At 52.0% G+C, this 13028-nt stretch overlaps 1 protein-coding gene across 3 annotated transcripts; it reads right to left on the reverse strand.

Moving 5' to 3' along the window:
- Window positions 1-200: 200 nt before the first annotated feature.
- AJUBA (ajuba LIM protein) lies at window positions 201-11318 on the reverse strand. 3 transcript variants are annotated; one of them, XM_025392109.1, is made up of 8 exons: window positions 9937-11318; window positions 7034-7135; window positions 5337-5404; window positions 5148-5210; window positions 3965-4095; window positions 3830-3881; window positions 3060-3128; window positions 201-2586 (listed from the first exon to the last, which is right to left on the reverse strand). In XM_025392109.1, exons 1-8 carry the CDS (start codon window positions 10940-10942, stop codon window positions 2461-2463), a joined length of 1617 nt encoding a protein of 538 aa, XP_025247894.1. In that variant the 5' UTR covers window positions 10943-11318; the 3' UTR covers window positions 201-2460. The 3 variants fall into 3 exon arrangements, with proteins under 3 accessions (XP_025247894.1, XP_025247896.1, XP_025247895.1); XM_025392111.1 differs by lacking the exons at window positions 7034-7135; window positions 9937-11318 and adding an exon at window positions 5501-5529; XM_025392110.1 differs by lacking the exons at window positions 201-2586; window positions 3060-3128; window positions 3830-3881; ... (2 more) ...; window positions 5337-5404; window positions 7034-7135 and adding an exon at window positions 7302-7723 and having other exon boundaries at window positions 9937-11312.
- Window positions 11319-13028: the final 1710 nt, after the last annotated feature.

The raw sequence follows: 13028 nt of genomic DNA on the forward strand, positions 1-13028 counted from the left end.
TCAGGAGGCTGAGGCAGGAGAATCACTTGAACCCAGGAGGCAGAGGTTGCAGTGAGCTGAGATCGCACCACTGCACTATTGCACTTCAGCCTGGGCGACAAACGAGATTCTGTAAAAAAGAAAAGAAACAAAAAACAAAAAACAAAAAACCTGAGGGGATGGATGTAAAGTTACACAAGCTTGTCTGGATTTCCCATCACAGGGCCTTTGTATTCACTTATTTAACAATAGTACAGAAGAAGCGATCTCAGCTGTACAAGAAGTAATTCAGTTTCAGAACATTTCTCACTTCAACAAGGTGCATTTTCCCCTCTGGCACTCAGTTGTATAAATCTGAACTCTTTCCCTCTCACTCAGAGATCTCCTCTATGTATTTCCCAGGTTGGCTGGCACAGTCATCTTAGAATAGCCCCCAAATGTGGAATTTCTGTTGTCAGGAGTCATCATTTCCAGTATGAAACTCACTGAGTGATAGAAAATGAGGACTAAAGATCAAAGATTACTAGATTAATTTGCCTAAAACCAATTCCCCTAAAACCAATTAGTCTAAAATAAATATTTATCAAATCTGCAGCATTTCAAAAGGGTTTAGCAGATTTACCCTCTTAGTTATTACTGTTGTCTGTATAACTTTTCATTGTAAGTCAACCGAATATGCCTCATGCCTATTCATTTGTTTAAGATATACTGGCCTTTTAACAGTAGGAATGTAGAAGTTAGACCAAAGCATCAAAATCACATTGAACTCCATTACATTTTTCAAGGCATTTAATTTGTAAAGGAATATTGGATTAAGAAACAAAAAAAATGATACACAAAATGCCTGTACCAATTGTATTTATTGCTAGAAATTTTAAACTTTTTTAAAAAGTTTTTGAAAGGTAGATAACATAGAAAAAGACATCCATAAAGGTAGGAAGCAATCTCATCATTTACAAAGTGCTGCAAATTTGATAAATTTATGTTGCTGATAATAACTCAGAAGTACTCTTGGATGAATAGATATAAATCCTTGAAATATCCAAAGCAAGACAAAAAAGAATAGGACACCTAAATGGATATAAACACACCAAAATACGAATTGAGCTTTTGGCAAATTAGTCATTAAGTCATTAACTTTAAGCAAACAAGTTTTCAGTAAATTGGTTTTAAGAGATCTAGCTTTAGGTGAACTAGTTTCAGGCAAACTGACTAGTACCAAATCAGTGTTTTGCTCCCTCCAGTTCCCCCCAACTGTAGTTTTGGGATTGTGATGGATGCAATCCAGGACCCCTCTGAGAGGTGGCAAGTGAGATTCTACTAGGAAACCAAGTGTACAAGTGACCTGAGAAGAGAGTAAGACAGAGTGTGTGTGTGTGTGTGTGTGTGTGCGCGCGCGCGCACGCGCGCGCACATGTACACAACCACACATGCATACGCTGGGCTGTATGGCTCAGTGCACCTAAACTTGGGAGTGTAGCTAAGCTGAAGCTTCCTAGACATCCTCACAACAAGCTCCACACCCACACAGACCTGCTTATTACCTACCATAGCCAAGGAGAAGAGCAACCACATACAAGCACCTACCTAGCCTCCCCAGACCCACGTGAGTCCCTGAGAAACAGGGAATATAGGCGGCAACCCCACTCAGAGCTGGTCCCCATTCTCAGCAGACAGATGAGGAGCTCTCCTAGTCCTCAGAAGAAGGCCAATAAATAACTCATTAATGAGGTCCAGAGTTTCTACTTCTTCATCCAGATATAGGTGCGGGACCCCATATCTGACACCATGTGTCACAAAAAAAGTGAGGAGCTTAAATTTGGTTGCCCAGCAGGAACTCACCACCCTAGACTTGCTGCCTCTCAGGGGGATCCCATCCTGCATCAACCACAACCCCAAAACTCTGGGGTTTGGGGGAGCTGGAGGGAGAATTACACTTTGATTTGGTTCTAGTTAGTTTAGCTGAAACTAGTTGATTTAAAGCTAGGTCCTCTACTCTTGGAATCCGGGACCAGAACATTATGTGACTCATGCACAATCATATACTAGGCCAGACACAGTGGCTTATGCCTGTAATCCCAGCACTTTGGGAGGCCAAGGTGGGAGGATCACTTGAGCCCAGGAGTTCAAGACTAGCCTGGGCAACATGGTGAGATCCCATCTCTAAAACAAACAAAATATATATACTGAAGATACAGAATCAGATGTTCAGAAAGTACTGGAACCCTCCTGTGTGTGCCTAAGCTCAGGATGCACACATGGGAAAAAGGCCAGTCACCCCCACCCTGGTAAATATAAGGTTTCTCTTCCACAATCCATTTGGAATGTCATGATCTTTGGGTCTCCAGTCCTTGGGGTCCTCCCCAGAGGACTCTTTTGCCAGGCCTGTAGAGTGCATTATTTGCCTTGGCTGGCCTCAGAGGAGCCCACTGGCCAGAGCAGTTTGTCAGTGGTGGTGACAGCAGCAGCAGTGATTGCAGCTCAGATATAGTTGGCAGGGGCTTGTCGGGCATTGAGCCGCTGCATGTGGCAGCCATGGCAAAGCAAGTGCCCATCCAGAGGGAAACAGCAGCAGCCTTCCTCATCACTCAGCTGCATCCGGCAGTCCTAGGGAAGAAGGCACCTAGTTCACCTCAGCCCAGGCACCTTGGATACTGAGGGCATCTTAGGAGTCTGCCCTGCTCAACACCTGACTCCTAATAACTGGAAGAAAGGGATGGGGTGGGAAGGGCAGGATGGAAGAGCAATCTGAGAAAATATTAATACCTCAGCTGGACACCAGGTGTCGCTGCTGCAGCAGAAATAATGACACAAGTCTGTCTTTACAGCAGTTTGACCAGACTTGCTACTCTTAGAAAGTCCTGACTCTGGGAGAGTCAGATTCAGAAAGGACTAAGCAACTTGGACCAGAGAAAGTGGCTGGAGGGGACAAAAAAAAAAGGCTGAAGATAGGTCACAGTATCTTTCTGGTTTCCCATGCTCTACACCTCTCCCATAGATGTCTGGTTGTTGCAGGACTTGACTCCTACCCTCTTCCCATTTCCACTTCTTCTCCAGCACCGCTGAACCCCAACACTCACCTCACAGTGGTAGCACTCAAAGTGATAATCTCGGTCCATGGATATCACTCTCACGATGTCCTCACAGCCCTGAAACATGCAGACCCCCATGGAGATGAGAGCAGCATGTTGCTTCACCTCCACCTCCCTCATATATAACCCTTCCCACCCCATGGGAAGATCATACAAATGGCCCCAGAGTCTCTCTGCAATCACCTGTAGTTTTAAGATGCCTCTGCAAATCCTACCAGAACTCTCCTTATCTCCTTCACTGGGCTGCCCCCATGTAGCACACGGGAATCCCTCTGTACAAGAGCCCTGGCCTTACCTGCGTCTCCCAGTTGTGGGGGAAGGAAAGGGACAGGAGGCATAAATAAAGTAGGCTAGGCTGGGAACAAGGGAATCCAATAAGATCTGGCTTCTCTCCGTAGGTACATCCTCTACACACAGCTTAAATCATTTCTGACCCATTCCTACCAGTGCTGAGGATTCTTCCCACCTTTTTCCAGCCCCTACATCTGCAGTCTGGTGACCTCAACCTCAAAGAAAGTCTCCTCCTCTGGACTGGGATAGAAGAGATAGAGCCTGGGCCCAGTTAGGCTTTCAGACATGTCCAGGCCCGGATGTTAGGGTCAGGGTGGTGACCCCAAGAGGCAGAGTCACACGGGAATCTTCACAGAGTACATTCCTTGGCACTACCGCTTCCGGCAGGAGGCCAGGCAGCATGTCCCTAACCCTACGCCAGAGGCAGTGGCACTGGCTGCCCTGAAGGAGAACCCAGACATACTGACCTCAGAGGGGAGGATGGGTTGGCCACAGGCTGCACACTTAGGAGCATAATTTCTGAAAGACAGAGGGAAGAGATGAGCTGAGGTTGGGGAACCCCTGGACCCAGTTCCACACTGCATCCCAAGGGGTGGACTCACTTGTGATAGTCGGTGACACAGTATACTTGGTTGGAGAAGTCCACTGTGAAGGGGATGCCATCCAGGCACTTGTTGCAAACAATGCATCGGAAACAGCCTGGGTGATAGGACTTCCCCATTGCTTGTAGGATCTGGCTCATGGGGTAGCAAGAGAATCAGTCTCCCTCCAGTCTCAGTTCTCCAGCTGCCCATTATGCTCCTTATTACTCCCATTAACCTCATCCAACCCGCTGCTATACTCCTAGAAACAATGCTATGTAATGTGGGGGAAGAAGTCTTAAAATGGAGGCAGAAACCCTGAAAAATGCCTGAGAGAGCATTCAGGCCAGTAGTGTTTAACTCTGGCTGCATATAAGGATCATCTAGGGAGCTTTTAAAAAACATCAATGCTTTGGCCCTCCTCCAGGCCTATTATCACAATCTCTGGTGATGGAATCCAAACACTTTTTTTTTGTTTTTTGTTTTTTTTTTTAGTTCTTCCCAGCTGATCTGCTAGGCTACCATGACTGATAATCACTGATTTAATCCTATCTCTCCTTTTTATAGAAAATAAAACTGAGTCCCAAGTGATTCTAACCAGTAGCAGAAAGGGGATTAAGACTCAGGACCCCAGGCTGCGCACGGTGGCTCATGCGAGTAATCTAGCACTTTGGGAGGCTGAGGCAGGAGGATCACTTGAGGCCAGGAATTCGAGACCAGCCTGGCCAACATGGCAAAACTCGTCTCTTCTAAACATACAAAAATCAGCCACGCATGGTGGCGCACGCCTGTAGTCCTAGCTTGGGAGGCTGAGGCACTAGAATCACTTGAACCTGGGAGGCAGAGGTTGCAGTGAGCCAAGATCATGCCACTATGTCAGAGCGAGACTCTGTCTCAAATAAATAAATAAATAAAAAGACTCAGGACCCCACACTCCTAGCTCAGGCTGGAAGGCCTGGCTGTGCCTGCAGAATTAGGAAGGGGCCAGGTTACAGAAGCCTGGGTTGACAGGCTTTTGAGCCCAGACTTGATTCCATAGGCAGAGGGAAGCCATTGTAAACAGCTGCTCTGGGGAGGAATGGGATGAAAGTGATTCATCTGGTGACAGGCTTCTTCCCCCAACCTTCTCTCAGTATCCATTTAGTCCCTGATTCCACTCCTCAGCCTCACAGTGAGAGTTCTCAGCTGAAGGCACTTTACTTACCTTCTCCAAAATCAAGTGACCACAGACACAGCATTTCTCAGCTGCCTCCTGAAACCCTGAAAACTAAAGTAAAAGACAAGACAAAGGGAGGCTGTTATCAAACTGAGAATGATGGGTGGTACTCCAATGGGCCACCAAGAAGGGGGTCAGTATGGAAACCAATTCCAGGTCCAGGTGACCCTTACTCACCAGATAATCTTCCTCACAGTACACAGAGCCGTTGACACTGTAGAAAGCCTTGCAACGCAAAGTTCGCCCTAGAAACAGCAGAAAAGGGGCTGGAACCTATCCCACAGCCCAGGTGCAAGACTTCTGGGGTCACTGCTCCCCAGTGCTGCATAATATATTTAAACCTGGACTTTGTACTTTTCCTCCTAACTGCTGTCTGTCCTTCTTCCCCACACAAAAATTCCATCTGATGCAATTCCAATTTGCTTTGGCTTCATTCCAGCCAACTTCCCCTCTCTTCTGCTTGCTGCTCCTCCAGCTCCTGCCTCCTTAACAGTTTTCTAGGGCCCTCCCCTACACAAACTGCCTTCCTCTCCAGTGCATAGGAAGCCACCTGGGAGAGTAAAGCCAACTACATGCTGGAATACATGAGCTCTTAATAAGGTACTATATGATTTGCATAGAGAGAATCACATTGTTACAGGCCTTGCCCTCTGGGACCCTTCAACCTAGAAGCCTCTTCACCTGAGCATGTCTATCCTGCTCTCAAAGGCCTATCTGTCTCCTTCCAGGGACAGACTCTATGGAGGTCAGGACTGGAGTTACTGCAGGACAAAGTGCTTTGTTTGGAAGCAAAGCAGGTCCCCTTTCCTGTTTGTTTAAGGCTGCCTCCCTAAGCTTAGAGGGACCCAGAGTCTCTAGGGTAAGAGACAACCCAGGATCTTCTTCTAGCAGACAAGGCAGGACCATTCCCCATGTGACCAACCCCCAGGAACTGCTCCCAGGTGTCTACATTATCAGGGATAGGGGAGGAGTGAGAACAGGTGGAGCATGAGCAATTTTCCCACCTTTGCCTTCTTCCCCTCAAAATCCCCACTTCCAATTCTGTCCAGTGGGTTAGGAAAGCTGACTTAGAAGCTCATGAGACACAGGGGAGGAAAGAGAGGGAAGGAGATATAGCCAGAAGAGGCCCTGTAAACAGAAGGATAGACAGACAGATGAGCCTAAAGAGAACCAGGCAGAAACTGGGGGAGTGAGAAAAGCTGAGTGCTGAAGTCAGACAGGCAGAGATAGGAGATTAAAGGTTTAGCAAAGGAATCAGAATGGGTAAGCAGTGAGGAGGGGGTAATGAGGGAGGGGAGGGGGGCAGTTAAGGCCGCTGGGAGCATCCCCCCTTTCCAAGTGGGCCTCCTGAGCTAACAGTGGCAGGCATTCCTGGAGCGTGATGTCATCAGCTTGGCATGGCCCGGTGGCCTGCACTCTAGTGAGGTGGCTGAACTCTGACCAGCCAAGAGAAAACCCCCCTCTCCGCCCCCAGCAGCTCCCCACTCCCCCAGCCTGCCCCCACCCTCCCCACATTCCAATCTTTCACTGTCGCCCCAGGCAACTTGGCTGCCCAAGACCAAGCCCCACCAAGAAGCTGGAGGGCCAGGCGAGTCCAGGATGGGCAAGCAAGGAGGCATGAGAAGGAGAAACAGAGGTAAGGAAGGAAGGAGGGACTCCAGAAAGGAGACCCACCAGGGGAAGGGAGAGCCAAGTAGAGGGCAGACAAGGAAGCAAGAGAGGCGGAGCAGCTGCGGACCTCCAGACACTTGGTGGGGATCCAACAGCTGCTCTGTGAGCAAATGAAGAGGCAAAAGCTCTCCTCCTGTTCCCTATAGCACTTGTGTGTATGTGGGCAGGGGAGGGGAGTGCTTGAGTGTTGGGGCTACACTCACCACAAGAGCAGCAGACAAAGCACTGGGTGTGGTAGAGGCTGTCCAGGGCCTGGCAAGCATTGCTCTGCCCATAGATGCCTTTGTTGCACTTGATACAGGTGCCTGAGAAGAGAAAAGAGTGTCACACTCTACTCCCCCAGGTCAAAACCAGGGATTCCCAAACTTTCCTGACTGCCCTTTCCTGATGTGCCGGGGTCACAGTCTCCCTTTGATGGGCTCCCTTCTGAGAAGAGAAGATAAGAAGTAATGACATGTAGCAAGATCTTGGTTGAGCAGATCCATTCTTGTTTAATTACTCAACAGATATTTTCTGAGCATCTATTTTGTGCTTAACACAGCACCACTACCTGAGGAAACCTGGAGAAGGTCAGAGATATGGTCCCTGGCATTCAGATGCTTAGTTTCTGTTGGGGAGAAAAGATTATACAGGCAAGGTATGATCTCTGTTGCAGTGTGTAGGATGAATGGCCAAAGATGCCGGTCCACAGGTGCTCAGCAGCAGACTTGAAAAAACTTTCTAGAGAAAGCAGGCTAGGCCCAGAAAGCCTCTCTGGGACTTCAGTTTCCCATCAGTCAAACGAGCTGTTCAGTTATAGAATGATTTCTCTCTGCTGCAGACTTCCAAGGATGGAGAAAAGGATCTGGCTCAGCAGAGGGCTCTGTGCAGAGGGGACCATGTGAGCATGACTCCTGTGGGGAGGTGACTGCTGAGAATGTAGGGTGTGTTCCAGGAACCAGGGTTGAACAGGAAAGCAGGGAGAGTAGCAGAGCCCCTGATGCCTCCTAGTCGCCTTCTATCTTGGGAAGAACACAGAACTGAACTGCTTGCTATTCTCCAAAGTCCCCCGCTAAGATATATACACCTGGCTCTGGGACTCGCCTTTCCTGGGTGTGTTCTTCCCTCCCTCCACTCCCCAATTCCAGGCCCATGAGTGAGGGCTAGGGCCTGTCTTTGGGGAGCAGATCCCAACGGGCCCGCCCCACCTCTCCCCCTCGGCAGGCTGCCACACTCCCTGCCTGTTGGGGCCCATCCCAGTCTTTGCCCAGGGGCTTGGGAGCCTGTGCAGCAGCTGCAGCAACTGATGGGCCCAGACCTGTCCTGCTCCCACCCTCTGGCAGCTGGGCAAGGCTGAAGCCAAGGAATAGGGCCCCTACTAGGGGTAGGAGGAGGGTACAGTCAAGCTGGGGCTGGCGGCACAAGGGGTATGTAGGGGTTGTCAAAGGAGGCAATCTCACTCCCAGGGAGATGGGGCCCCCATCTCTGAATTCAAAATGTGGCTTCCTCATGGAAGTGAAGATCTGCCCCAATATTGCCATGCCAGGGGGTCCCGTCAGAGCCGTTCTTTAGGAAACCTTGGACATTATGGGAAGAGCAAATGAAACTGCTCAGGCATGTTGGCCTTACCTCATCTAACCCAGCATATCTACACCTATGTTCTTCCTGCTCTTTTATTGCAGTTTCTCTGAGTTCCTTTCTTCCTTTTGGCTCTGATGGTTCAGCCAAAAAGACTTCTTTACTAGCCACCTCTCCTGGGCCTCAAAACGAAACTGCTAAATGGGCCCTGTCATTCAGTCTTCCTTGATCAAAGCGGTTTGGCATCATCTCCTCTGGGCTTTCCTCTCGGTGGATTTGGAAGTGGGGAAAAGAATGGGGGTGGAGGTTGGGGGTTGAGTTATGCAGCGCCCTTGTAGCCTGCCGCCCTGCTACCTCTGAACCTCCTACCCAACCATCCCTCCCTGGCCGCGTTCCTCTTCCTATTCACTTTTCTAGCCGTAGAGTTCTACAGCATGGGGTCCAGGAGTGGGGCACGAGTGGTGAGAAGAGATGCTTGGAAAAGTGAAAGAGGCCCACAGCCCTTAGGGGGTAAGCCTGCCACTTCTTTCCAATCACAATCATATTCGAAGTTTTTTAGGTGTGTAGTAGTGCCTGTGAATTCTGACTAAAAGATCTTTCAAGACCCTAATGTTCCTCATAGCTGAGACATATAATCAATCAATACTTTTTGAACAGAGTAGGGGAGGGAGACAGCGACCAGGTTTCCTTAACAGTGTCAGGAAGTAAGGCGCTACTTCTAGCCTGAATTCTGAGAGGTTATAACCAGAATTCAAGATCAGGTTATTTCTGGCAATAACACAGGGTCGTTATCCATCCAAAGGTAATGGTGTCCCAGCAGTCATCGCTTTTGCCCTGACTTCCGGAGGATGGGGAAAATAGAGGCTGGTACTACTGGGTCTCTGATTAAATGCCCACGCACGCACCTAGCCAACAGGACTGGGGAGGGACAGCAGTTAGGTCCCAGGACGCTCCATCCCGCCTCCCAGGCTCCATTTCCCCGACAACCGCCACTACTCTTGTGTGTGCTAGGGAGCGCCCCCCCATCCCCGAACCCCACCCCTCCGCCGCCCCGCCCGTGGGCACCTGGAGCGCCCGGGCAGGAGTCGGCACGCACGCGGCCAGCCTGCCCCGCCCCCCCACCCGCGCATTCTCCGAATTCCTGCGGGCGGAGCCTGGGCCCGGGTGGGGGCGCGGCGCGCACAAACCTCCAGGGGCACCGCCGTGAAGGGGGGAGCAGGTTGTGGGGGATGCGCCCTCACTGCCCCACTTGGTCCTTTACCTACGAGGCCTCCTGCCGCGAAAAACCGAGGTTCAAATGCTTGAGAAACGGACTCACGCGATACCAGGAGGGTTAAATTTAGCAGAAATAAGGAGCCCTGGTTCATTTGAAAACTAGCAGGAAGGGGACAGTGCTCTGGGGCCGCCCCCATCCATCCCTCTTGTTTCTTTCCTAGTCCCGCGTCTTCACTTCGGACCCCGGGGCGCCGGCACTTTGGGCCGTCGGGGCAGTGGAGAACCGAATGCCGTGACGGGTCCCTTCCCGTCCCTAACCACTTCTCTCACTCACCGAAGTAGTCCTCCCTGGCCTCCGACTCCCGCATCCTGGCCCGGGCGGCCTCCGGAACGAAAGGACCTGGCGGCTCCTCCAGACCCGACGGCTCAATCCCCGAGGGTTCTCCGCGGGCGCCAGCTTCTCGCCCACTGGTGCCCACCGTCAGGCGAAGCAACGCTGTTAGCTCGTCCTGGTACCGGGCGCCCACGGCGCAGTCCCCGTAGCCGGTCACAGAGTGTCGTCCGGGTTGTGCCCCCCGTCTCTCCAAAGGCCCCGCCGCTCCCACTCCGGCCCCGGCTAGAGCTCCAGGGCTGCCCAGGGCCGGGGGATACGAGTGGCGGCTTTCCTGGCAGCCGAACCCCGCGGGCCGCTGAGCGTACAATCGGTCCAGGGCGGCATGGAGCTCCGGATAGGCGGACGGGACCCCTCCGGGAGAATAGCCTGCCGGTGCTGCGGCCAGCGGTGGGCCAAACAGGCACGGCCCCGCTGGCAAGGGGCTCCCGTGGCGCTGGTCGTAGCCCATGCTGATGCCGCTGGTGCGATTGCTGCAAGGCCGGCTACCTCCAGCTCCGCCAGCCCCCGCCCCGTCCAGCAGCAGGCTGCCCCGGGGGCTGGACGGCTTGCTAGCGTCGCTGGCCGAGCTACTGGCGAAGCTGGAGCGGGGGCTGAGGGCCGGGGCCGTGGCCTCCAGCCGAAAATCGGGGGGCAACGACTGAGGTAGAGGCAAGGCCCGGGTGGGCGGCGGCCCCCCGGGAAAGGAGCCTTCGTAGCGCGGCGCCTCAAAGGAGCCGCGCTGATTCCGCTCAGCGTCCAGGGAACCTTGCTCCCGGGCCGGCTCTAACGGCTCATCCCCAGGTCCCCCAGTAGCTCCTCGGGGCCCTGACTTCCTAGGTCCCCCCAACCCACTTAGGCGCCCCTTGCCCGGCCCGGGGGTCCCGTCAGACCCAGACCGGCTAGATTCACCCTTTCTGCGGCCGAACTTCTCCAGCAGGCGACTGGCTTTCTCTCCTAACCGCTCCATGCCCTTGGGTCTGGGGCCTCTCGCCCCCTTCCCGCCTGGCACCCTGTGGCGTCTCGGCGGCCGGTTCTCTTTCCCTGCAGCCGGACTCTGGTTCCCCAGGGGCACAGGGGAAGCACAGGGGCTTAGCCGGCGGCCTGGATGCCCGGCGCCAGGAATCCCACAGCATCCCCCAGCGGGAGGGGCTGCGTCCCCTCGCGCATCTGGGGCTGAGCGGGGCTAGCAGGGCCTCTGGCCGCGGCTGTCCCGTCCACAGGTCTATCTGTTCACGCGTCGACTCGCCCGACTGCCCCACTCTCCCCGGCCCCCGCCCCCCTCGCTCTCACGCTAGCCACGGACCGAACTTCTCTCCCAAACTTTTGTCTGCTTGGCCGGATCTACTTTCCTAAGAGGGCGGAGCGCGGTGTGTGTGAGAGGGCCGGGGGTGTCCGCGCAGGAATAGCTGGTGTGCGTGCAGAGAGGGCGCTGGCGCTAACTGCCCTGGATGTGGAGGCCCGCGGACTGTACATGAGAGGCGGGCAGGGGCAGTTGGGGCAGCTGCCCCTACATCACTCAAGAATTGAAACAGGAAAGAGTGGAGGTAGGGGACGGGGACTCTTTGTCTGCAGTTGGAATGCGCGGAGGGGCATGGTGGAATGTGTCGCGGCTTGGGACCCGACGACAGGAGGCATGTTCTGCGCTAGCACCGTGACTTTGTTCCCAGCGTGGGGACTGTGGGAGAGATGGAGAGAGACTGGTACAGAAATGGTGAGACAAGGAGAGAGCCATAAAGAGGAAGACAGAGAGAAAGAAGACAAATGCATAAAGAGGTTCAGAGACGTGTACGCAAAGACAGTCCTGAAAAGCGACGAAGCCCACAGAGAGAGGTGGAAGACAGGTAGCGAAAGAAAGGGAGAGCTGGGGAGCAAAGAGGAGTGTGGACGATGCAGAGACCGAAGGGTGCGCAAAGGAAAGGACAAGCTTGACCGGATAGAATGAGAGACAAACAGATAAACTGCAATTAAAAGGCACCACCTTCTGGACCCAAAAGTTTTGTGATGGTGGAGAAATTTTGTGTCTGTAAAAGCAGTGAAAAGGAGTGAGGAAAATGGGACTAATCTCTCCCTTGAGAGGGAGGGAAAGAGATCTAGTGTGTGTGTAGAAGCAGTGAAAAAGAGTAAGGAAAAGGTTTGGGACTAATCTCTACCTTAAGGGTAGGACAGTTAGAGGGATAGACAGACACCCCCTGGTGTTGGGAAATGAGATTTTTAGCAAACATTTCAGGTGATTATGGAGATTGAAGGCCTGGTTTTAGGGCCAATGAATACCTTCCCCCGTTGGTTTTGGTCGACAGAAGACTGGTGATACGGACTAAGTATTAAGAGGAAGAAAAGAAATGCCATGTAGAGGATTTGCAAATGAAAAGGAACAGGATGGAAAAGAGACTGATACTATTTTAGAAGGATCAAGAATAAGGAAAAGAAACCCTGGCTGAAGCGGCGGGGCGCGGTGGCTCACGCCTGTAATCCCACCACTTTGGAAGGCCGAGGCGGGTGGATCATGAGGTCGGGAGTTTGCAAACAGCCTGGCCAGTATGGTGAAACCCCGTCTCTACTAAGAATACAAAAATTAGCTGGCGTGGTGGCACACAACTGTAGTCCCAGCTACTCGGGAGGCTGAGGCAGAAGAATCGCTTGAACCCCGGAGGCGGAGGTTGCAAAGAGCCGAGATTGCGCCACTGCACTCCAGCCTGGGTGACAGAGGGAGATTCCGTCTCAAAAAATTTTTTAAAAAAACAGCCAATTAATTTTGCCCAGACTAGAACATCAGGGGCAAGGGGCGGAGGAAGTAGAATGGAGAAGGAAAATGACTGCTTTGTATTTAGATAGTAAACGAGTATGAAAATTATATGCAAACAAGTTGTGCATATTATTTTCATCTCAACATTTTGAACACCTTTTATAATCTTAGTGTAGCCTTAGGGAATGTGGAAAGAAAGGAGGTTAATATCTTTTGGGAAATTAATTTGTGCCAAACTATTTGGCTTCTTTGTCCTAGTTGTATTGTCTCCCTGACCTCATCTCCCCTGAGAATCAGCCTCTCTGTTTGC

The sequence above is a fragment of the Theropithecus gelada genome, chromosome 7b (assembly GCF_003255815.1).
Source record: "Theropithecus gelada isolate Dixy chromosome 7b, Tgel_1.0, whole genome shotgun sequence".
Classification (NCBI taxonomy): Eukaryota; Metazoa; Chordata; class Mammalia; order Primates; family Cercopithecidae; genus Theropithecus; species Theropithecus gelada.

What these genes read in the sequence shown, in the direction of transcription:
- AJUBA (XM_025392109.1), bottom strand. Translation starts at nt 10,942, where the DNA reads ATGGAGCGGTTAGGAGAGAAAGCCAGTCGCCTGCTGGAGAAGTTCGGC. An exon ending in GGCCAGGGAGGACTACTTCG is followed by an intron (nt 7,136 to 9,936) that starts GTGAGTGAGAGA and finishes TTCTCTTCTCAG; the next exon opens with GCACCTGTATCAAGTGCAAC. An exon ending in ACTGTGAGGAAGATTATCTG is followed by an intron (nt 5,211 to 5,336) that starts GTGAGTAAGGGT and finishes CTTTTACTTTAG; the next exon opens with TTTTCAGGGTTTCAGGAGGC.